Raw genomic sequence first — 25800 nt, forward strand, 5'->3', positions numbered from 1 at the left:
CACATATGGGTGTAATCATTAAGTGTCTACACACGTTTGGCTATTTTGCGTATCTGCATTTGGATTTAAACCAAAAATGGGTGTGGCCTAAAAGTAACTGTCAGCATGGTGTGTGAATTGAACCTTCACCTATATCCTACAAGTTATTAATGCTCTCAATTAGAGGATTCTTTTGGGATCCACAGTTGGTAATTATCTTTTATACAGACCTGATATTTTCAAAACATTTTAATTGACTCTGTTTCCAAAAATATGAACATACTATTGACCAGGCAGTTACTAAAGGATGAATGAATAAATACTATAAATACATTCCATGAACGTGGACTTTCTTTGTTCTGTGAGCTTTGCGTCTGATCGCTGAGCTTTTTGTGCCATCCCACAGGATCCCAGTCTTTTATCCGGCATGTCCTATTTATATCTGAATTTGTGTCTGTTTATAAAAACGAATTATTAATCCAAACAACGTATTCCCATACAGTTACATCCATAGACGTCCGTCCAGATTCTTCCAGGTTTGCTCAATAATGAGCTTATAACTCCATGCCACTTCCTATTAACGTTAAACACAAGAATACAGATTCATTATTGTGTATATGTGTGTGCCCAGGTGGAATTGCTGACCACACATAACCATCTTTGAAAAATTCCACCGCAGACACATTTCCCCCCCTTTTTTCCCCCCTTCAAACAGTACTTTTCTTCATGCCTGTGGAATCCCACTTATTCTGAATGACCAAAATTATTTGTGACTAATTGTTAACAAATGGCCGAAACCTTGGGGCAGAGGTAGCGTTTTGGCTCTGAGCTTCTTGATACATTAGCTTTATTGAAGAAAAAAAAAATAAAAATATTGGAAGACATCCATCTTGTGCTGTGTTAATTAGCTTTGCAAATGGGCCAGCGTGTGGACTGGCTGTGTCCTCGTGTTATTTTAACTCCCTGAATGGTGTCAAAGTCGTGGCTGTGTGAAGTTTTAAACATTTCCTCAATTGCTCTGGAGGGTGAAGGTCTACAGTGACTAGTAAATTAGAAAAAAAAAATCATGATTCCAAAATAGAATGATTCCATAATAGTCTCGAACCTTTTACATCTTAAATGCATGTTTTTTGTCTGAGGGCTCTTCAGATGTATCCTGTATTACCTACTTAACATCAGAAATTCTTCAGAATTTTCTGCAGAATGTTTTCCGAAGACTTCACCCATCAAGTCAACAGCTGCGTTGCACGAGATACACTGTCTTTCTATGTGTGTGTGGGTATTTTGTTTTGCATTTAGCCATGCAATGAGCAATTTTGGAAGATGCTATAAATGCCTGGACAGTTTTGTAATTTTTTTTTTTTTTTTGCATCCAGCCGTTTCTTTCTTTCTTTCTTTTTTTTCAATAAAGAATTCAATAGGCTTGGCTTTAAGGCTTGGATATTTTCTGGTCAAAATACACTGTGGTTTGAACATACCATCTGTCTGCTATTCTAGTAAATCCACATTTGATGTCTGGAACGTTCTTTTTTTTCTATCCAACAATCCAACAACCCGTCCATGTTTGCATAATTATCACTTGGCATCTCCGTATATTAGAGGTAATTTACCTCGGTACTTGAGCTTAAATTTGATTAGATGTAGGCTTGCAGCCAGTATGGAGTAATACTGCAGACTGTCAAGTCACTTAAAATTATTGACTTTTTTATATTGATTTTTTTTATTTTTTTTGGTCTACTTTTGGGTTTTTTAATCTTGTCATAGTTGGGGGTTCAACAAATAATACGTTAAATGATGAATCAACATACAGACAGTTCTTAGATCTACAAGGCTGACTATACAGTTTGCTATTTTGAAGGAAAATATACACATATTCTCATCACTTAGCTGGCTTGCTTGTTGCTAACTAAAGACGAACATGGAGGCATCCATGTGCTTTTAGCACAAATGTGTGCAGGTTGAAAATTATGGGTTTTTGAGTGCCAACTTCCCACGAATCAAATGCACACTCTGTGATTCAACTTAAATTACACCCTAACCTTAATACTTAAGAAAATTCCTCTTTTGGTATATTTGTCTCATAAATTGTACACCATCCTGTTCTGTCGCCCTACATACATCCATAACAGGATATACCTAACAAATATTCTGAATATTAAAAGAAAATACTCATATTATTCAGTTCACAACGCATTCAAAAAGGTCAGTATTGAGAATAGTCAGTTTGAATTGTAATAAGGAATACATTCCTAATACATTACAGTTTTAAAGAAATACATACTATCATCAGTGTAGGTTAATTATGCAGACGCACACGTTCCCCCTTTGGGTGCAGTTAGTCATGGATTCACATACTTTTTAAGTGAATTTTCCTCTGCTATAATCGAATTTGGGGTAACATGAGCAGTTTGTGCACATGTTGGAGCTCATGCGTTGCCATCAAACTGAATATTAGGTAATGATGGATCGGTGCTGTGAATAATGGGACAGATAGAATGTCACACAGCCGAGCTTTTCCCTACAGCGCTCCAGCTCACAACGCCCTCGGAGGAAAAATATCGCCAGTTCATTTTACGTCAGAATTTGTCTGAAATTGTTGATTAATTTACATAAAAGCATAAAAAGAGTATAACAGAACAGCAGCTCTGACTGTATGGCATTATATTAGTGCGCTCTGATATGTTTCCATAGCGACAGCTCAAACAGGGACTTGTTAAATGTGTGGATTTTTCATTTGTTGGAAGGAGTCTCCAGTGTCAGCACCACTGTAACTGTAAGTTTTAGAGGAAGATGTAAAAGGAATAATCCACATGCTGCTGTCGATAATTATTTTCCTTTAACATCACAGTGTTTTTTTCCCCCCTTACTTATACATAATTTAATCATGTTCCTGGAAATGAATTCATCTTCCTGTCTAGAGTTCCTTGTAGTCTGTAGTTGAGGCATACACGTACTAAATGTCAGCGCGTGAAACTTTAATAAAGAGAAGTGTCCCTGTATGTTTAACACGCAGTAAGGTTAAAACGTGTGTGTGTGTGTGTGTGTGTGTGGTTACACAATTATAGAAGAACAGAGAGTGCTTTGTTTCTCGTTGTGCTATTCTAATACCGTGAAATGAAGACGAGGATACCGAGCTTTAGGGTTACACACAGCCCTCCGCTGCTGTTATCTGTTATTTGTCAACTGTGCGTATCAAACCTCAGTGGTGGTAAGGGCGTCATTTTTGTCCTCAGTCCAAAGATGGGCAGAGTGGACCAGTATGTTACTCTTTTAACAGTAAATAACAGAGAAGACACTGTGAAATGGCTTCGGAGCTGAGATTTGACTCTGTATGTTAGCATGTTGCCTTTGGAAATAGTAATAGAGTAATAGAAGTAATAGAAGTAAATGCTTTACATGACATACGCCATGACATACGCCACCCTCTTTAAACATGCATGACGCAAGAGGTGGGATATATACGATCTCCAGAGTATTTAAATGAATGGACAGGAAGACTAATATAGGATAAGCCATAAAATAAAATCTTCATCTTCAATCGTGATTGTATGATTTTTAGTCATACTATCGCATTGGTGTCTATAACACAGGTACAGCTAAAAGTGCTAATTTTAATGTCTAAATTCTGGGAGAAATGATGCAGAGAGTGAGTACATACCCTCAAATATCAGGAGGAATCATGTGAATTCACCACCCTCCACCCCTGATTAAGATGTGTTCTTAGGCTTCTTATAAATTCATTTTTTTTATTGCAGAAGCATAGTCTCACACTATTATAGAAAAATCTATTATACACTATTATAGAAAAATCCAACCTTTAACTCAAGTGAATTTAAAAAAATCCATGACTAAAAAATTTTTTTTTTCTATAAAATCACCTGTTCCACAATTATTGGCACCCCTAACAATTACTATAAAATAAATGTAATTGAAGCATTTTTGTAATTTTTATTCTAGTTTTTAAAGTTGATTAGAGTATCCAGAAACTTTTATTTAATGATTCATGACTTCCTGTTTCCCTGGGGTATAAATATGACATGACACAGAGGCCTATTTCTCTTATCCACTCTTCAACATGGGAAAGACAAGAGAACACCCCATTCAAGTAAGGATGTGTGTTGACCTTCATAAGTCAGGCAATGGCTACAAGAAAATAGCCACTTGCCTAAACTTGCCCTTATCTACAGTCAGAGGAATCATTAAGAAGTTTAAAACAACTGGAACAGTGACAAACAAGGCTGGATAAGGACCAGCCTTGTTTATCTTGCCACCACACACAGTGAACTGCATCAAAGATTGGCATCTTGGGGTCACAAAGTCTCCATAACAACCATCAGACGCTATCTACATGCCAACAAGCTGTTTGGGAGGCATGCAAGGAAAAAGCCTTTTCTCACCTACAATCACAAACGTCTGGAGTTTGCTAAACGGTACTGGGACTTCACCCGGGACCGTGTGCTTTGGTCAGATGAGACTAAGATAGAGCTTTCTGGCAACAAACACTGGCTTAAAACAAAAGATGAGTATGCCCACTGTGCAGTATGGTGGAGAATCTGTGATGCTGTGGGCCTGTTCCTCTTCCAAAGGCCCTGGGAACCTTGTTAGAGTGCATGGCATCATGAATTCTTTGAAATACCAGAACATTTTAAATCAAAACCTGATGACCTCTGTCCTCTGACCTCAGAAAACTTAAGATGGGTTGTCATTGGGTCTTTCAGCAGGATAATGACCCAAAATGTGGCGAAATCTACACAAAAATGGTTCAGCAGACACAAAATCAAGCTCCTCCCATTGCCATCTCAGTCCCCAGACCTCAACCCAATTGAAAACCTGTGGAGTGAGCTGAAGAGGAGAGTGCATAAGAGAGGATCCAGGACTCTGGATGATCTAGGAAGATTAGGAATGCTCTGGATGATCTAGGAAGAAGAATGGACAAAGATCCCTCTCTCTGTATACTCCAATCTTGTGAAATGTTATAGGAGGAGAGTAAGTGCTGTCTTGTTGGCAAAAGGGGGTTGTGCGAATTATTAACATCAGAATAATTGTACTTCAATTAAAGGATGGATTTTTCTTTTTTTATTTTGCATTGTGGTTCTATTTTGTTTTTTAAAAAAATGAATTTATTAGAAGCCTAAGAACACATCTTAACCAGGGGTGCCAATAATTGTGGAGGGCGCTGTATGTTGTGCTTTAATAAATAAATTTCTGTTATACAAGAGGAATGAAAGACTCGGGAATGTACTGTTTATAGGTAAATAATCAGCTTGGAAGCGATAAGAGTTTGCGTCAGGAGAGAACACCCCACCCCGACTTTCGGATTATTTTCCTATAACAGCATTCATGTAAGCACTTTATTCCTTATGTAGAGAAATATTCCTTAATAATTCCCTAATAATTCCTTATATATTCAGTGCACCTGTGAAATAACACACGTGTTAAATCAATGAAACATCAGAAGTTGTTTGGATTATACTATGTCTTCGATTCCATCGCAATGAATGACAGATCACTCCACTCCACTCCACTACACACACACACTCCTGCCACACCCACCACAATTCCACCCAGTGTGTATTTTGTTTGTCTGGGTTGCTAGTGAGCAGGAAGCTGTTTATTTAACAAGCCTCATAGTGTGACAATTGTCAATAGTTTTAGACAGTTGCAATATGAAAATACTGCATACATCTACAAGTACTACACACACACACATACACATACACACACACACGTCTCATCATCACAACAGAATCAAATGACGATTATTGTCCAGCACTCCCTTGGTGTCTCTACCACACCTATGGCTGTTGTCTCAGGTTCTTAGAGTGTGTGTGTGTTTGTGTGTGTGTTTGTGTGTGTGTGTGTTGGGGGTGGGGGGTTAGCAGATTACATCAGCACATGTAGTCTGCATTACAGGTCGATAAGATCTGGCAATGTTTACTGGCTGCGTGTGTGTGTGTGTGTGTGTGTGTGTATGAGAGAGAGGCCGAGAGAGAGAGACTCCTCCTGTGTGTCTGTGCGTGTATGTGTGTTTGTGTGTCTGTTGTAATGGTAACAGAAATCGGAGAGAAATGTGAGTGTCCACAGACCACAAGAAAGTCAGTAAAGGGATGAGCGAGAGCACGAGCAAGCAAGAGAGAGAGAGATTGAGAGACAGACAAACAGACAAAAAGAAAAAAGAAAAAAGACAAAAAGAAAGAGAGTGGAAGAAGACAGAGAGATGGAGAGACAGTTACTGAGAGATAAAGAGAAATGCAAGGAGAAAAGTGATAGGAAAAACATGGGAATTTTAGTGGTTTTAGAAAGCAAAACTGTGTTATGGGGCACATTCACACACACACACACACACACACACACTACGGATAGTGTCTCTAGCCTCTGACTATTGCTGAAATATGGTCACATTGGATGTCCCAGCATTAACACACACACACACACACGCACCCACATGCACACACACACACCCACATGCGCACACACACACACACCCCTTAACCAATAGAGGAGTCCACGAGCGAGTGAAGGCGTAATTAAAAAGTCCTCTGTGCGGCGCTGGGTTTCCGGCTGTAAATCTCCGAGTCCCTTTCTTGTGGAAGTCTACATTCCGTGTGGAGTCTGGTGACACGCAGTCGTAGCCAAACAATCCGTCCTAATCTGCAGCAAGCCGACTCGTCCCACTCATCCCTAATTGCGCCGTAATTTGTTTGGCATTTGCTGGGCTTTTGCGGCTCTTCTCCTCACCAGGGACCGTGGGCCGTGTTCTGTGATTTCTGCTACGCTTCCGGGCTTGGGTCCAAATTCACTCACACACACACACACAAACACTATAAAACCATGTAGTGTATACAAGTAAACGTTTCCCCTCTTCTAAATAGTGTAGTATTCCATATAAGCTCCAAACTGTGTTTGCGCTATTCCACACTTCTTCATCACAGTATTAAAAATAGGAAGGACATTTATTCATCAGCACTCCTGATGAAGCAATGTCAAACAATGACAAATCAATGGAGGGAATTTAGGTCATACCTCCCTTTACTGAATCCCCTATGTGGCGGGCGTTCACGTAGGTGCCGTCAACATATTTGACGTAATGAGAAAATGTCTGCTAAGGAGCAGTGCGTAGAACTGTAGAAAACCAGATGGTACAGAAAACGCAAAATGAAGAACAGTCAAGATGAGCGAAGAACAATCCATGTTTCACGTCTTATACCAGAGCAATACTTTATTTATTAAAGAACATGTCATACCTATTGATTGAGTTTTTTATTGTGGAATGTCCACAAAACAAGATGGTATCAATTACACAATAGCAGCTATGAACACTCATTCCCTATTGCCATGGCCACCAAGCAGTTCCTGACTACAAAGCAATTATTATAACACCCTCCTCGACATCCTCAAAACAAGTTAGTTCCTGTTATTGATCAGCTATAGCAGCTATAATCACTCTCTATTCCCTCTCGCCACTGCCACCAAGCAGTTCCTGACTACAAAGCTGGTAATATTATAACACCCTCCTCGACATCCTCAAAACAAGTTAGTTCCTGTTTTCGATTAGCTATAGCAGCTATAATCACTCTATATTCCCTCTCACCAGTGCCAGCAAGCAGTTCCTGACTACAGACTACACAGCTGATAATATCAGAACACCATTTTCTACTCTCTTTAACCCTGAAATGATAAGAATCCCAGTAATGGCCCGGTGCTATGTGAAAAATGAACTGACTGGAATCAGTACTCTAATTGGTGCTGACCATTTACATGAGTGCGTGAGTTCTTAATTTCCTCCAGCAGTTCTCTAATCTAATCTGAGAGACGGAGTGGCGGACATACACCCCCGTATCCTCTTCTTCCAGAATGAATCTGGTGTGAGAAAGTGCTAAAGGAAACTGCACTTCTATACTGATCTGAAATCTGTCCTGCTGTGGCTGAGTCTTGAATAGACCACTGTTCTGTTCAAAATGTTCAATACAGGGCAATAGGAATAAGTCATGCTAGGAAGGAAGCAGGAAGCAGGTAGCCAAAGTGCAGAATTGTGGGAACCAGACTGCTGGGATTGTAAGAGTGGTTATCAGAAAAGATGACAGTGAGTGATCAATGGCAATGGAGCAGCACTTCCAGGGGGGAAATGTGGGTGAGGACGTGTAGCGCCGAGGTGTGTCCAAGTTGTACTGTCTGGTTGATGTCTTTTTGTTTTCACAGCAGAGATTTCAGGGGTCCGGCGAAGGCAAAGCAAAGGCGTTTGCAAATTTGGCAAGCCAGGCGGCCAGCGGGAGGTGAAAGGCGTTTAAATCTGTGGTGACATGAAGGATAACAAACACCGCAGAGCAAGCTAATCACCGGCCTCCTGTGCTCTGAAGAAGCCTGAAGAATTACAGCGCCAGCGCCCGCCGAGAGCAAACAGCCCTCTGTTTAAACTTTCATCCTGCTCCCGCTATTCATCCAGCCCACTGAGAGAGGGAGCGTAGAGAGAGGAACGATGAAAGAAGCTCTTTTCAGTCTGCGAGTGATCGAACCCTCCACCTCCTTTCTCTCCCCATAGCATTTATCACCTGGTGGGTGATGCCCCCCCTCTCTGACGCCCTGTAAAAAAGCCTGTTCACAAAGAACAGTGGCATCAATTGACATTGGGCTTCTTTGACATTTTGCTCTTGACGGCAAGTTTGCCTGGTGGAACACTGGAGAGGATTGTGCTGGAGGAAATGGGAGCAGGAACCCCGAAAAACCACAGAGATCTCACTCCATATATCAATCCCCTTCTTCGGCTCTGCTCTCGTCCCTGTCGTCCCCTCATACCTCTTGTGCTCTTCGCACAGCACAAGCTGCTTAAAAATCGTACGGGTAAGTGAGCAAGCAATCTGGATAAGATGCCAAGAGAAATTCCAGCTTGGCCACTGGTCCAGGCGAGATTGGTAGAGCGGCACATGGTGTGCCCACACTACTCAAAACAACTTCTCCATAAACACCACAGCTGCTGGAGTGACTGGAATTGGAATCCAAAATGCTTAAACCCTTAAACACTTCACCGCCCACGGCTAAGCTTAGCCCTAACAGAGGTACACGCATCCAGTCCAACAAGTTATTCAACACCACAGTGATCACTGGGCTTCAAATGTCTTAGTAGGGTATACTACAAAGAGATAGAAGGAATAAAACAGCATGGGACATTCTGTTACAGGAAATTAATCAACAACTGAGTGGAGTGATGAGGCCTGACTTAAGTCAATTATTTTCCAGAAACGGCACATGCCAAAGTGAGTTATTCCTCTTGTACCACAGCGATTTGCCATGCTAACAGTTTTTATCTATTTGTTGTTACGTTTGTGAATTTTGTACAGGACAAGGTTATGACAGCTGCAAACATTTGCTTATGAAACATTTGTTTTGGGATCGTTGGTGGAAAATTTACAGCTTTACCACTGGTACTGGAGACTCCTTCCAAATATGATAAACAAACATGACTTCACAGGAAACACCACCATATTAACAGTTTCACACGTTGTTAAATCTGACTTAAAAGACTTTTAAGTCAGATGAATCCTTTTATACCTTTTAAACGCCATATAGAGAACCACCAAGTTTCAGCCATGAAACTTGCCATTGGTATTAAAATAAAAACACAGTATTCTATACGGTATGTAAAGCAAAAATAGTAAGAACAAATGCCAAATGTAGTGGAAAGGTAATCAGATTAGATTACAGTTTAAATAATCGAAAAGATTATGTTACTGATTACATCTTTAGTCGTGTAATTTGTAATCAGGACTGAATTACATTTCCTCAGAAATCAACCTGACGTTGTTAAGGTCCTTGCTCAGGGGTCAGCTAGTGGCCGTGCTGGGATTTGAACGCAAACCTTGTTCTTATCTAATAATACCTAACATGCGACTTCTGTCTTTAGTCACAAGTGCCAAGGAAAATTTGAGGCGAGTTAAAGTAGCACTACTAACGCAAACCAAACACTCGGAGAACTCTGATAGTAAAATAGCTGGGGTTTGACCCCAAGCGCACGGCGAAAACCAGATGTGATCCGATCAATAGACTCTCTCTTCCTCTTTGTGTGTCTCTCTCTCTCTTTCTCTCTCATGGAGGGGAAACGCTGCTATTTATTTAGGTTAGGAGAATATACACTGGTGTGTCTTTGATGCAAATCCCCCTCCCTCTTTCTCACGCAGGCTTGTGGTTAGCCAAGCGGGAGCCCGTCGCCTTGGACGCGCTGCTTCCAATACAGGAAGCTGCCAAAGGGTCTCGTTTCCACTGCTAACGTGACGGACACATTTTAAAACAAAGGCAGAACCTCTGGCATGGGAGTGTATGTCCATCTGTCAGTGTGTGTGCAGGTCTGGGGTGGGCAATGTGTATGTGTGGTGGTAGTGGGGGTAAACCAAAGAGCCATCATAAAGAAAAAGAGGAGAAGATAGGGTGAAAGCAAAAAGGAGACACGTTTACATTGGAATGTTATTACTTCCATGTAGTACTTTTACTCACCAAATGAAGTCTGTTGAAATTCTCATCTGAATTACTCTCGATGTTAGAAAATGTCTAAATCGTGATTATTATAATATATTCATATTCATCTCGTGAATGATATATTTAAATTTTATTTTTTTAATTTATAACTTATATATAAATGAATTCTTATATATATCTTATATATAAATACACACACACACACACATACATATATATATATATATTTGTAGGCTAAATGCACTTTTAACAATAAAGAAAAAAATTAATACAACAAATAAAAAAAGAATAAAGTATATGTGAATGAATAAAGTGAAAAAATTTAAAATAATAAACACAAAAGAATGGATAAATAAATACATAAATACAATCTAATAAAAATAACAAATGATCACAACACATAGTAAAAATAATAATTATTATTATAATATTATTAATGTGTGATATGAATGTAAAGTGTAGTGCTACTGCTGTACTGTTATAGCATATTTATAATTATGTGTAACAGGAATAAATATGTGTATAGAGGACAGAGAGAGAGAGGGAGATAGAGAGAGAGAGAGAGAGAGAGAGAGAGAGAGGGAGAGAGAGATCCTTATCTCCATGACGACTCTACCATTGCTTTGTAAGGGTACGTGTTTCGTGATATCACAGATGTAAGTGAGGGTTCGAATTCAGCAGCCCTCTAGTCTGCGTATCGATTTCACTCACCAATCGCTTTGATCAGCAGCAGAAGCAGAGTAGAGGAGGGCTACAGGGGGCTCATCTGGAACACATCTGGGCCAAATTGGTTTCTGCGCCACAGCCACAACAGTGTCGACGTAGGGATGGATCCCCTGGGCTTTAGCCTTGCACACACTCGCTATGCTGGCTGGTTGTGGGAGAGGTGCAGTGCTTATGTGTAAAGAGGAACTCATCCTTCCCATCGCTCCATGGGGTCGGAGTGGATGAGGACACTGTTAGTGGGTGCGGATCGGGTCGGAAATGTGTTCAGAGTCACGCACGGAGGACAGAGGCTTTTTGTCAAATGGGTCAAAGAGTGAATAATTGTCTTTTATAAAGAGGAAGAAAGTGAAAATTAAATTGTAAACAAAATCATCGGAGTCGACTTCCTGTTTAAAGCAGCACTAATGACAGAGAAATAGCCATGTCCTGTGCACACCGCTTAATACAAAAACATTATATTGACCAGACACACACACACACACAAACAAGTACACATTTGCACACACATATACATGTATGCAACACGGACATGAGCGCACACACACACACCTACTCACAAACAAGTACACATTCGCACACACATATACATGCATACAACACGCACATGCGCACACACACACGCACACCCCACACACACACACTTCCTGCTGTCATGCTGCTAAAACACCGGGAAGGGGGCACTTTGTCTGAGCTGGCACTGAACTGTGACTTTATTTAGAGTAAAGAGCTACAGTGTGTGTGTGTGTGTGTGTGTGTGTGGCTATTCATAAGGTCACAGCCTAAGTGAAAGGTGTGTGGTCTGTAGAGAGGAAGAAATAGTAGCAGTGGTACACAGATCGTGTGTGTGTGTGTGTGTGTGTATGTGTGTGTGTGAGTATTTTCTTTTTTTCATGACAGATAATCCCAATTAAGTAATTAATTCACTCCCTTCAATGGGAGTGAATACTTATGTACAGCAGTCATAGCAAATTATCAATGATTAAGTGGAATTAAAAAAAAATAACATCTTCATCACACCATCCCATTGATTATTTTCCTGTAACTGCATACCGTCATCTTACTTGGTGCTCAGAAATGAAAGCGGCAATCAACATTTTTAAAGACATTTTCAATAAAGATACTGTGTGTTTCCTCCACAGAGCTGTTGTCACTCCAATAGAACTAATTCCAAACAAATTTATTTATTTATTTATTTATTTATTTATTTATTTTGGGTCAATCTGTGAAGGTTGCTATAAACCAATCAGCAAGCTCCATCCTGAAAAGTACTTCCTCTTGGGCACAAACTAAAAACAGCCCTGGTTTATCCGATGGAAATGATTCTTAAGCTTGGGTTCCTAGAGTTCCGGAAAAGTCTATTTTAACAAACAAACACACACACACACACATACACACACACACACGAATCAGAAACAAAGCAGAACCTTGTGACATGACTGCAAATAAATCTAAATAAAAAAAATAAATATAAATAAAATAAATAATAAAAAAATACATCTAAATAAATAAAATAAATATAAATAAAATAAATAATAAAAAATACATCTAAATAAAAAAATAAATGTAAATAAAATAAATAATAAAAAATATACATCTAAATAAAAAAATAAATGTAAATTAAAAAAAACCCTGATTTTTAACTTTCAATCTAGGCGCAAAAATCTGATTTGAAATATACTTTAAATATTAATTGTAGATTACTGATCGGAAGGTTGTGAGTTCGAATCCCAGGTCTACCTAACTGCCACTGCTGGGCCCTGGAGGGTCCATGTGGATGTAAATAATGAGATAAATGGATAAGGTCGTCTACCAAATGCCAGAAATGTAAAGGTAAATCTTCATTAAATGATTAACATGGATATGATTTATTATTTACTAAAAAGCCACAATTTTGCCTTGGGTCCTTTTGTTTGTTTGTTTATATAATGGCTGGGCTGCTACATTAAATTGTGATGATGTTCATGTTCTGGTGCTGACCTGATGGAATCTTTTCCAGGGTTTCCCTCTCAAATCAAGAGCATGTTTTTTCACTCTCCATTTTCTTGGGATATCATATTAATGAGAAATCCAGGTATAGACATTGCTGCAAAGGCCCACAATGCAATCCTGCTATATGACAGAGATACTTGGGCAGAGACTTGGGTTGACTAGTTTATTAGCATCTGTTTGAGCGGAGTGTACAGATGACGAGGTGAGAGGCAGAAATGTAGTGTTAAATGTGTTCTTTCTAAGAAAGAAAGAACTTGGGGATTAATGAAAAGTGGCTGATTTGAGCATGTGCGGCTCGAGGTTAGCGATCGGGCATAAATCTCGATCAGATTACGTTGTGCACAGGCGTAAAGTAAATATTTAGAGAGTATTTATTCTGGAACAATGAGAACAAAGGGAGCGCTATGTTTGAGACGGAACACTTGAGCGCTTCAGCGGTCAGGCCTCCTGATTTGGACGACGCAGCCTGAGAGCGTGTGTGTGTGCGCGAGTGTGTGTGTTGCAACCTTGATGTGGCAAGCTGATCAAATCCCATGCTTCCATTCCCACATGGATCAGGAGGACGTAAAATCTATCAAAGCGAAATCAAGAAAGAGAGAGAGAGAGAGAGAGAGAGAGAGGGAGAGAGAGAGATGCAAACAGAAAGACTGAGAAACAGGAATTGTGCCGGAAAAAAAGATGCAGAAAGTGTGCGCAAGCTGAGTGACGGCTGCGTGGGCTTTTACGCATGAGATTAATGTGAAGGGAGGAGAGGAGAGCATTATGGGTAACAAAGAACAATGCTCGCATTCAGAAAGCGTCTTCAACACGGCGACGGAAAGCTAGTCGAGCTCTTATAACGAGCCCGCTTGTATGGTTATGGTCTGCTTACACACACACACATGAATACACACAAGACCTCGCCACATGAATGAAAGAATAAAAGTGAACACTACAGGGATGAGGTTCTATTCCCCGGTCGGTGACATCAGTGCCTGAAACGTAAGCGGCATGGTGTCAGGTTGCTCCGAGATGAACGAGGAAATTTAGCTATAGACACCTTGTTTATTTGGAGGGAGAGATGAGGAAAGATAGATGCAGTAACTGAAGGAAGGCGCTTAAGGTTATGGCGTGATTTGTAGGTCTTTGAGCTCGTCTTCGTCTTTAAGAATGTCTGGGGTAAGAGAGGGAGAGAGAGAGAGAGAGAGAGAGAGAGAGAGAGTTCAACGTCTCAGAGTTATCCGCTACGGCGCTTACACAAACAGTAATCCGAGCCTGTCTGCTCCGACACGCACGGCCTGTTTAACCCACGCGGATATTTATCACTGCGTCCCGAGAAACACTTTCTCACACTTTCACTAATCCTTGCTAGTCTGCTGGAATGAACAAGTGCTACTGAAATACTGCTCCTTGAAAGGAATCATTCAAAATGTTTGTAAAAATGCAAATAAATTAAGCCAAACGGATTCCCAATTCATGACACGCCCACAGTATATTGTTTGATCAGAAAATACACAAAAGTTTGAAGACTATCCCATTCCAGATTCCTGTCTTCGCTGTTATGATAACCTCCAATGCTCACGAAAGACTTTCTACTAAATTTTGGAGCATGGCTTTGGGAGATTTAGTAAGGTGGTGATGATGATAGTGATAGTGATAGTGGTGATGATGTGGATCGGAGCTTTGTGCAGGACACTCCAGCCTTCACACCCCATGTCTTCATGGTGCAACAAGGGCAGTGAACATGGAACACTTTGGTCTTCTTAGTTCCAGTGAAGAGTAATTGTAACATAACCTCATATACAATTGAGTGCTTTCAACAGATTAGATACACTATGTTGCCAAAAGGTTTGGGACGTGCACATGAATTTAATATAGAGTTGACCCATCCTTTGCAGCTATAACATCTTCAGCTCTTCTGGGAAGGCTTTCCAAAGGAATTTTTGACCATTTCTCTAAAAGTGCATTTGTGAGGTCAGACACTGATGTTGGACAAGAAGACCTGGCTCGCAGTCTCCGTTTTAATTCATCCCAAAGGTGTTCTATCAGGTTGAGGTCAGGACAAGTTCCTCCACACCAAACTCACTCATCCATGTCTTTATGGACCTTGCTTTGTGCACTGATGGGCAGTCATGTTGGAACAGGAAGGGGTCATCCCCAAACTGTTCCCACAAAGTTTGGAGCATGAAATTGTCCAATTCTTGGTATGCTGAAGCATTAAGAGTTCCTTTCACTGGAACTGAGAGGGGCCAAGCACCAACCCCTGAAAAACAACACCTGAATTCAATGATTTGGAGGGGTTTCCCAAAACCTTTGCCAATTTAGTGTATATTTGGGTGTGATAGTCAGGTGTCCACAAACCTTCAGACACAGTGTTGGAAATATTTAAATACAAACCAGAAAGCTTGCATTTAGGCCACTTTTATCCAATGCTGTACTGATTGACACCAAATTATCAGATTTAAGCTTGGGCTGAATGATTTCAACATACTTCTGTCTGCTGTCAAGTTTACTTATCCAGAGTGCATTTACTTGTGGTAAAGAAGTGGTAAATTCACATCAAAACTAATACCATCGTAATCTGGCCAAATCTCAAAAGGCTCGTGAGGAAACTTCAACAGTGCGCTCTTAGTGTAAACAGCAGAGACTTGGCTCTCACACTGAGCGCTAACAGCATCTACAGCCTGAGAGCCTGAGAACTGGGCTTCGCTCACTCAGGCAGGGAGATTCCCACTGCTCGGGCGGATGGAGATGAGCTACATTAACATCGGGAGGCAAACAGCGTAGCTCAGCCTGACAGAAAAAGAAAGAGAGCTCCACAGGTACGGGAGGTTCAGGTTCCTGTTTGGGGAGCACTTATCTGCAGTGGGGCTGTTAATGGTGCTGCTCTAGTGTCTCGCTCAACATCAGAGCTAGTAATAATGACAGTGAGCGCGTAGAAAAGACTTTGGAACTTCCGTCATCTAACGTCCAATATTTGCATGGGTTTTTTGGAGATCTTTTGAGTGATGTCGGTGTTGTAATTATGATAACTTCACACTGGATAAACGGACCTTTGTGCATACTGTGGATGGGTGTGTCTTCATTGTTGTCACACTAAAAATTCCATGTGTATTACATACTGCATGTGTTTGTTGCTTTTCCGGGTAATGATGTGAGCGCCACATTCCTTTGCTTCTAATTTGCATGAGCTTATATTACAAAAAAAATGAAGAGAAGCTATAGGAGTTTATGAGAAGGTATGTTCCAGATTTCTCCATTAACTAACCACCAAAATTGACGATACGACATAATGTAGTGCCTTCAATTAAAGATTTTTTTTTTTCAATAACATCATATATCTCCGAACACCAAGCTCTCCTTTCCTGAAGCAAGTGAGACTTCGGTTCCAGGTTGAATTTTAACTGCAAGGAATACTTCAGATGCCATTAAAACGAGCAGCAATAAAGAACACATTAAACTTTCACACTTTCCTCATGTCTCCTTCGGTTTATTACTATGAGCGATTTGAGGTGCAAGAAAAAACCTGGTTGCTATTAAATGATTAATTAGGGTTCAGCAATGAAAGGGAAAGCAAAAAAAAAAATTCAAGAAGGCCCATAACAAGCATGAGGCTTCCTCTGTTGAAGAGCTCTCTCGGGAGAAGATAAGGTTTCCAGCATGCAGGATCGACAGCAGCTGCCAATAAAACAAAGGGCAGAAAGACTACTTGGTACATTTGAGGTGATACGCAATGCAACATGGATTCAGGCGTCATATTTAGGGAAGTAGTGGAACTCCGACACTTCGAGTGTCACTGTTAAAGCTGTGACGCTGAGCTTGATTGCTTCACCGTGCGAACACAAGGCGTTTAATTTGGACTAGCCTGCGACATGGCCTCACTCGGTATACACTCTTTATGCGAGACTAAAGGATTTGCCTTTTTTTAATATGTGACGCTGAGGGGGAGCGGTGGCAGGGGAGAGCTGTGCGACTGCAGGGAGCTGGCGCAGAGAGTGGGAAAAAGCCTGCGTGTTACTGCTAGCAACCTAGCAAGGGATCCAAATAAATCACTGCCTTTCACAGAGGGAATAATTTAATCACAATACGCACACACATAGAGCAATGCACTAATGAAAAGCCCCCATCACTATGTCTCAAGAATGGAGCTCAAGACTAGGAAACCCTGCGCCTGGCACAGCTCACGCTCCTTTTTATGAGCTCCAGACATTAGTATCAGTGAGGGAAGCCTCTACATACTACGACAGCGCTAAGCTGGGCCCTGGTGACTCAACTCTCCTTTTAATATAAAACAAATACAAACAAATGCAGGGCCATAAAAAGTAGAGTGGTCACGTCAGCGGTTACTGTAGGCAGAAAAGGTACTGATCATAAATTTTCTGCTCTGTGTTTTTACTGGACTTTGGTGTAGCGGCTTTGTGGTTGCAGGTATTAAGACCAGGCTGGACTTAACGGAAGGCTGTGTCGTTTCTGGCTGGGAGTGAAGGAACAGAGCTTTACTCGAGCTCTTATGCAAACAGAGAAGAGTGATGATAAAAGAGATCGGTATCGTGATTGTAAGATTACTCTCCATCTGCGGAAGGGAGAAATGATGGGGTGTTTTAGACTAGACAGGGAAGGAGAAATAAAAAAAAGGAATAAAAAAAATAAAAGCTCACTAAAAAAGATGAAAATCATGATGAAAAACAAACGCTATAACCAGCATTCAATCATAAGTCTTCATTAAGCACTTTAAGCAGCAGGAGCCAATTCCGGGAACACTTAGTGGATATATGCCCAGGATTGGAAGCCAGTCCATTCAGTCCATGGTCAGCCAGAGAACCTAGAGGAATCCCACATGGACAATCAGAGAACATGCAAAACTCTGTACAGACAGTAATCCCATCTCTGGGAGCAAACTGGTGGCGCCGAAGCCATGTAGCGGTAATGCTACCTGTTGTGCCACAGTGTTGCCCATCAACCAGCATGACCAGTATAATCCATGCTGATTGCAGTCAACCAACCAAAAAGATCATCTAAACAACAAGGTTCTTCTAGTCAACTATGGCTAAGCTGCAGCTAAGCCAGGATAAACCAGCATCATCTACGCGAGTATAAACTTGTCTTCTTACAATAGGAAGGGCAAGAAAAAAGAAGCCTGTACCTCCTCATTCCTTGTTTATTACACTCCTTTGTCATGTGAGTTAATGGGCCCCACTTCTAATTCCTTCCAGTTTATTTTATAGTCAAGCTGCTTCACTTTCTCAAGCCTCACAATACCCTTTGCACCATCGCTGCCTTTTTAATTGCGTCTGACATATACTTTGGCTTGCCTGAAATAAGAGATGAAGTGAGACAAAAGCCGAAGCCAAGGTTCCATCACCAAGTCTGTCCTAACGGCCCGCAGGAAGTTCTCGAAAGACTAATGATGTTTGTTTGTTATTCTTTAAAGCCGAGCTGGAGCGGTTCCGGTGTTAAATCAGCGTTACGTTAGCATGCATGACAAAGCTCTGTCGTGAGTTCTGTTGGGGATTTTTTTTTTCATCCAACACAAGCAATATGAGGCCAAATGGAGGCTCGGTCCAGCTCACAGATGGATGGGTGGAAAGGGGGGGGGTGTGGGGTTAGCTGAAATAAAGACACAGGGAGCAAGAGAGTTGAAGCAAAAAAATAAAAATACACAACTGGGTGCAAATGAAAAACTGCTGAGACCTCTCTCGAGTTATAAATTTTGCACAGTCCATTGCAGTCCGAGATTTTATGCTCTCCTCTGCTATAAAAAGTAATCAGTAAGGCTTAAATCACTCCTTTCCAAACTGTCAAAGAACACAAACACAAGCAAATAGTCTACAACAGCTGGGGGAACCCTGGCAAATGGAAGAGGAACAAGAAACGGATGATAAAAGTTAAATGGATGAAAAAGTGGAAAAATAATAATCGGAGAACCTTTTAACCTACATAATATACTACAACTGAGAGTATAGCAGTAACTAAATTTTGTGAACTTTTTGTGGAAATTGCTATAAAATTCTATTTGCTATAAAATTTTGTTGTAGCTTACAAAAAGATGGCCAAAAAAATGTGGACGTCTGACCATCACACCCTTCCCTAAACTTCAACACAATTATAAAAACACAATTTTCTGGAATTGTCCTTTCCTGTATCTGGACCAAATCCATACTAATGCCCTTAATTGTTGAAATGGATGTTTAACAAGCACATTTGAGCGTGATGATTAAGGCATCTACATATTTTTGGCCCTATAGTATCTATTAGATTTCAGTGGAATTTGTACGGTACTTCTAGATACCTGAAATGGCTTTCCAGCACTGGCTTTTACAGTGGAGTCAGAAGGTGTTATTCTATTCGAGGAAAGCTTAGAATCTTTTTTTAGTAATCAAGATTATCAGATCATAACAAAAATAACTTTGAAAAAAAAAAGAAAACATGGAGCATGGAACAGGAGATAGTTTGGGAATGTATGTTTTGGTTTGTAGGGTCAAGGTCCCCTGACTGTTTCATATAAGATTGCAGAGTGGACTGGGAATCTTGTTGTTCTTAGATTAACCCGATTTGCCAAGTTAAACTGGCTTCTAAGCCCTGCAACATTAACACAGGATCAGATCTACTGTGTGGCCACGTCGTCGCCATAGCACAGGGCTGAGGTAATTCCCGCCTGCTGACTTTCAAAGAGTTGCCCTCAACTGTTGGTCTAATTCTATTTTGAATACCCTTATCAAACAGCTCATGGAACCACAATTTCACCCGATTGTGTTAATGCCATTCAAACACCCACGGGGTTTTATTTCCATTTGCAGATATGTTTGCGATTGATTACTATTAGTTTGTATCACTGGGGAAAAAATGAGCTGTAACCAAGAGCTATAAGCAAAAAGAGGCGTTTGGGCCTGGATCTCTGACACATACCTCCCAGACATTTTAAAGAACCACCCTGGTAATAGAACACAGCCCACCAAGTCCTCGCTGTGGGATTCCCCAAATTGATGGATCTGATGAAAACAACAGTGTCCAAATCTAAGAATGGTGCAAGATCTCTGATTTTTTCCTCACTAGATCTGTGATTTATTCCTCCCAGAAGGTATAAAGAACCAGACCATAAATAGAACTCAGCCCACTAAGACCTTGCTGCGGCTGTCTCCAAATTGATGGATCTGATGAAACCAGTGACGTACAAATCTAAGAATGGTGCAAGTTCTCTTACTTTTTTCTCCCTGAATCTCTGACCTATTTCTCCTAGGAAGTAGAACCAGTCAATGTAAGAATAGAAGACAGTTCTAAATCTTTAGCATGACATCTGATTATAAAATAGAAATATAAACCTAACTCTTAAAAAGGTGCAAGAATGACAATTACCTTGACCTATGCCCTAATTCTGCCCTGAAAAAAAAGGTGAAGGGAAAGGAATGGTTATCTGATCAAGACCAGGAGACAGATGAACAAGAAACACACACAACTGCTGTTTGTATAAGTCAGGAAAGTAAAATTGATAACAGGCATCCACTGAATCATGGAACTGTGCTGAAACTCTGAAGTTATTGCTGCATTATTGATAAGAATTTGTGTGGGAATGGGACTTAACTGTAACATTGTGGTACCAGGAAATTGGAAGCTTGTGTAGGACAGGTGACGAGTGCAGGAAGGTGGAAAAAGACGTAAGAGGAGAGGAAAAAACAAGATCCCAACTCCAACCTCCGCCAGGAAGCGCTCACAGGTCCTGCAAGGCCAGTGGCTTTAACAATCCAGACAGGCTCAGCACACAAACACACACACACATTCCAAAAGACACACAAGTATCTCACAAATCTCACCCGGCTATGCAGTCAGCGATGAGAAATATGCGTAAGGGGAAAGCATGGCTGACCTCTGTCTGACCCTGAACAGCCTCTGGGAACTGCAAGCCTCTGCACTGTCTGCTCCAGACACAATGAGCCAACAAGTGCATTATTCAGACAAGCAAGGGAACATGGGACATGCAAGGGAAATCCATGACCTGGCAGTAGGACAAGTGAAAATGTTTCTTCGATTTGTGAACAAGCGTCTGACAAAGTAGATCCAGACACCCACATAGTCACACTGAGAATTCTGGGCTAAAAAATAAAAGCTTACTGCAAGTCAGAGATGCTTGAAAGCGCAAGATGTACAAGATTAACTTGTCTTTCATTTGGCTACCATGTCATTCGTTAAACTAAATCAGAGGGTGCTCTACATGCTGTGGAAAACCGTGGACGATCTGTAAACAGTGGACCTTTTGCAGACACGTCACATCTTTAATTAGACATGTAAGGGAGACTAAAGAAGCAGGGGCAAACTAGCCTCAAGCTCAAAGGCATTCTAATCAGGGATTCCTCGTCTGCTGGGGAAAGCCTACATGGTGCCAGGGCTCCAGCAGAGAACCCATAATACCCAAGAAGCACATAAATCCTCTGACCGTGCAGGCCTCCACCAGATGGGTAGAGGCAACGAAAGAGATAAACATGGACAAGAGGTAAGCTGGGCTATTTATAAAGGCAGCCGCCAGAGAGCATGGCTTCCACTTAGACTGACACACCCTGGCCGTGTAAAAACACACACACAGGCAAATATCCAGTGCGGCAAGAGGAGGTTGCACCTTCCAAGAAATGTTGCTGTAATTCCATGAAGCAACCTCACTGCCTTCATGAAAAAGCCTCCAGCTCAGAGTCAGGAGGACAGGCATAAATCTGTACAGCCAAAGCCAGATGAGCCAGAGTTCTGCCTGGAAGCAGGGAGCGCAGGTGGGGTTATCATGGGGAGTTTCCCTTAGTGAGGAACTCTTCCACTTGGCTGAAACAACATTGTTCCACTTCATGGGAATGAAACTCCTTAAATGGAGTGAAGAAAGCACTGGTACTATCTTGGAACTGTGTTCAACATGGTATATTTGCTCCACTGAGACGTTATCCCAAACCACAAATTCCAGCTCCTCTTGGGGGATCTACAGATGTTCCCTAAACATCTGTGAGATCATTTATGTAGTGAGTCCTGGACCTACCATGGGATCTCCAACTTGGTAGGAGCCAGGAGCTGAGCAAGGGCATCTTTGCATCTCAAAAACCTGAGAAAAACCTGATTTGGAGCAGCAGCAGTTTATTCTGAGGCTCCGCTGGATAGTTGAACTAGTCACCCAGATTGGATTAGATTGCACTCACTGCAGAAAAAACCCATCCAGGAGTCTAATATGTATATATCTATGTGTCCGCCAGGCCCTTCACATGAACATGCTGACCTGCAGAGCTGAGCCATCCATTGTGCCATGGTCATCATGAAAAACTAGGAAGTGGGATTAGTGGACAAAGACAGCATAGATCTGAGTGGGTCTGGTGTCATAAACCCACTGAGCTCTTCAGTCTCACTGATTCTTATCAGGGGTCTGCACTTTACTATCGGGGTTTAAAATAATCAGTGAATTTCCTGCAAGTCTGTTATGTAAAGGTGCATGCATTGCATATTTTGCTAAAAATTCTCAAAGCTTCAACCATACAGTCTAGATCTTTACAGGACTTTTACAGGTCATACTCGTTCCTGACCATCTGGGACCTTTTTTTCTGTCTCTCAAATGTTGGACTTGGGTCAGTCCCCAGCACACTAACCGGGAGTCAGATTTAATATTTAATTAGTGCAATTAAAAACATGTGTCGACAACCTTGCTGTCAACACGCTTTTGCTTTACGGTTGTTCTAGAAGGGGGTGTGTTGTGGGGGTACCTGGAAATGTAGCTAATTTCCATCCTTCAATATTTTGAATGGAGCGTGTTCCTGTTTTTACAAGGTAACGAAGGGCACTACTTACGTCTGTACACAAGGACAGATATATTTCTGTCCGCCCACTAGGAAATAAGAAGTGGGAAGTCGTGTGGGAGGAGAGAGAGAAAGAGAGAGAGAAAGAACATGGGGTATTTTTTCCTCCAATGAAACCACACGTCCTCCCAATTTTGTGGTTCGTTTCACAAATGACCTCCGACCTTTTGCCAGCTGCCAAATGTGCCTTGGCATACAGTGAAACCATGCACCGTACATCTGGAGAAACAAACACACAATGCACACACACAAATCCTGGCCAGAGGCAAAAACCCCAGACTGCATAAAGAACCTAGAAGTCTCTCAAGCTGCGAAGAGACTAGGAAGTACACAAGGCGACCCCGGTGAGTCCCCCCGTGTTCTCGAACCTGTGTTCTCACTTATAGCAACTGACAGCATACAACTAGCTCCTCTCAGCTGCCGACCTCAATCCTGACCTCTATTTAACACACAACAACCAGGAGTGCAGTGGCACATCCAGACTGTCAGCGCTGTTCTTTTGGGATATCATTCACGAGACAGATAAACGGGAAGAGGAATTAAAAAAAAAGAAATAGTGTCTGAGTGGGAAGAATGTAAAAGAGAAGGGAGGGAGAGAATAGAAAAGAGCCCGCATGGACAAAGGATGGAAAGCACATATGTTAGTCATTGTACAGGGTCGATCCCATGTGCAGTAGGCTACAGAGCGCACTTAACGGGCCGGCTCTGGAAAAGTATATTTTACAATTCATTGCTTCCTTCTCGCAAAATTAAAGGCCTCTTGTTAAAAACAGAACTTGTCAAACGAAAGCAGCTTTTATTACTGAGCAAACTCGCGGCCTCTTTCTAGGGCCCACTTCCCAATCAGCTTGTTTTGTTTTCGTAAAAGGATACGGCTCGCTCCAGGCCCTGTGTGTGTCTGTGTGTGCTTTTGTGTATGTGTAAATGTGTTAGGGCTCTCTTCAGCAGCAGTGCACCTTGGTGCATAATCAGGTCCGTTCCACTGAAAAGAATACAGTGCGAGTGGATGAGCGAGGTTCAGTTTCTCACGGTTGGACATTAAACTGTTCCACATTCCTAAAAGCGGAGTTCAGGTTCAACTGAGCAGAAAAATCTTGAGGTTTTTTTTTTTTGAAGTTTGTCGATGAATGACTACTATTATTTCATGAATAAAACTTCAGTGACCCCCTACAGACTATAAATTGCTTTTGTGTTTAAAATACACACTGGGATAACACTTGGGACTTTTACAGTGGAAAAAGTTTCAACTTTCATGCCAATACTGCTGTCAGCATCATCTCCAAGATTGCTAACTAGCCAAGTCAATTCTCTACCACAACTCACTGTATAGCTGCAGCTTTGTTGTATGGATGCATTGCATTCAGGGACTCTGGGTCCAACATTTGCACTGAGGTCTCAGCAGCTATTATGTTGGATTTCTCATTAATAGAATGATCAGTGTTGCTGGAAAAAGACGGTCTTGCTCGTTCAACAGTAAAACCTGATTGTAATTGTAACTGATTTAGCAACGTACCATCAAACAACAAATTAGTACCATAATCACAACACAATTATTTGAATATAAGCATAGTGCATGTGTTTCAGAGTGGAGTTTTCCTTTAAGATTGAAGAACTACTTAACATTTTTTACTCAGCCACAGACTGGTAGAAGTGCATATTTAAACGAAAGCAATCGTTTTCCACCAGAAGCAAACTTCGTCTAGAGATGTTAGATATTTTTTATCACCGAATATGATCTTATTCAGTGCTGCGGTGAATAAATTACTATCACTACCCGACTACATTTTGAAATTTAACTTGGCCCTTGAGCTGTTTGTTGCCTAGGTCTGCTTTATATTTTAAACATTTTTAAAGAACAAACAAGAAATACAGTCTCAGACATCGAGAAAGCAAGAGAGAAGAGAGGAGAAAGTAGACACATGTGTCTGTTTCGGGGAGGAATGTTGATAGCCATCACACGTTCTTGTTCCTTCTCTGTTCCCTGGAAACTGCACACATTTAATGAGGTTTTTATGGGACCCACAGACAGAGAGGGATGCCCAGGCTGAGCAAAAGCATCAGGCTCAGGTCCAGGCTAAAATACGGACCCTGCTCCAGGACACCAGCAGGTTGTCGTCAACTCCGGCTTGATCGCTGCTACCATCGGCTCGCTATTTCAAGGCTTCCATCTGATAGAACATTCCAGACTCATTACTGCAATATAGTAAACATACAGCAAACCAGGTCCTATTCCACATTAATCTACAGCTGGGAAAGTCAAGAAGCGGTCATGTATGCCCCTACAAGGCTACCTATGAGACACGACCAAAAGCTAAACAAGGACTGAAGAAACACCATTTAACAGTTATACTGTCGTTCCATCAATAGAAACCATTCAATTCCATTTCAGCTTCATTCATTTAGAGAACTTAATATATTTATGGTGAACCAAATTAATCAAAGGTTAGAAGATTCCCAGGAAATGATCATGAAGTACCTAGTCTGAGGTTAACATAGTATGTGCTGTAAACATCGCGAAAATGGCACATTGTATGTAGAATTTAAATAAATCAAATGCTGCACAGTTGCAAGCAAGATAGAATTTACTAGACATTCCACCACATTTCAATCTATAAATGTGGGCAAGAAAGATCTACTTTCACAGGAGGAAGTAATCAGAGCAATATGGCAGATCACCAACCGCAGAATTTTTTCCATCACATATATCCATTAAAACATTTTTTCCGTCCAATGTGTACATCCAGTCCTACAAACTTGCCATGGAAGTGCAATTACACAGCTGCAAAGCAACCTTGTGGCTAGAGATGTGCACAAAAGATATCCATGGCAAACGGTCTGAAGATGA

At 41.2% G+C, this 25800-nt stretch overlaps 1 protein-coding gene across 4 annotated transcripts in view; it reads right to left on the bottom strand.

Moving 5' to 3' along the window:
- bbs9 (Bardet-Biedl syndrome 9) overlaps window positions 1-25800 on the bottom strand; it is a 110125-nt gene that overhangs the window by 11475 nt on the left and 72850 nt on the right. The window contains exon 23 of one of the 4 annotated variants that reach the window (XM_058418109.1): window positions 12264-12527. The exons of the other annotated variants lie outside the window; for them this stretch is intronic. Coding sequence (XP_058274092.1) covers window positions 12496-12527 — 32 coding nt within the window. The 3' untranslated portion in view covers window positions 12264-12495. Of the gene's footprint in view, window positions 1-12263; window positions 12528-25800 lie in introns of those variants that run through there. 4 annotated transcript variants of the gene reach the window in all.

The sequence above is a fragment of the Hemibagrus wyckioides genome, linkage group LG20 (genome assembly GCF_019097595.1).
Source record: "Hemibagrus wyckioides isolate EC202008001 linkage group LG20, SWU_Hwy_1.0, whole genome shotgun sequence".
NCBI classification, from domain to species: Eukaryota; Metazoa; Chordata; class Actinopteri; order Siluriformes; family Bagridae; genus Hemibagrus; species Hemibagrus wyckioides.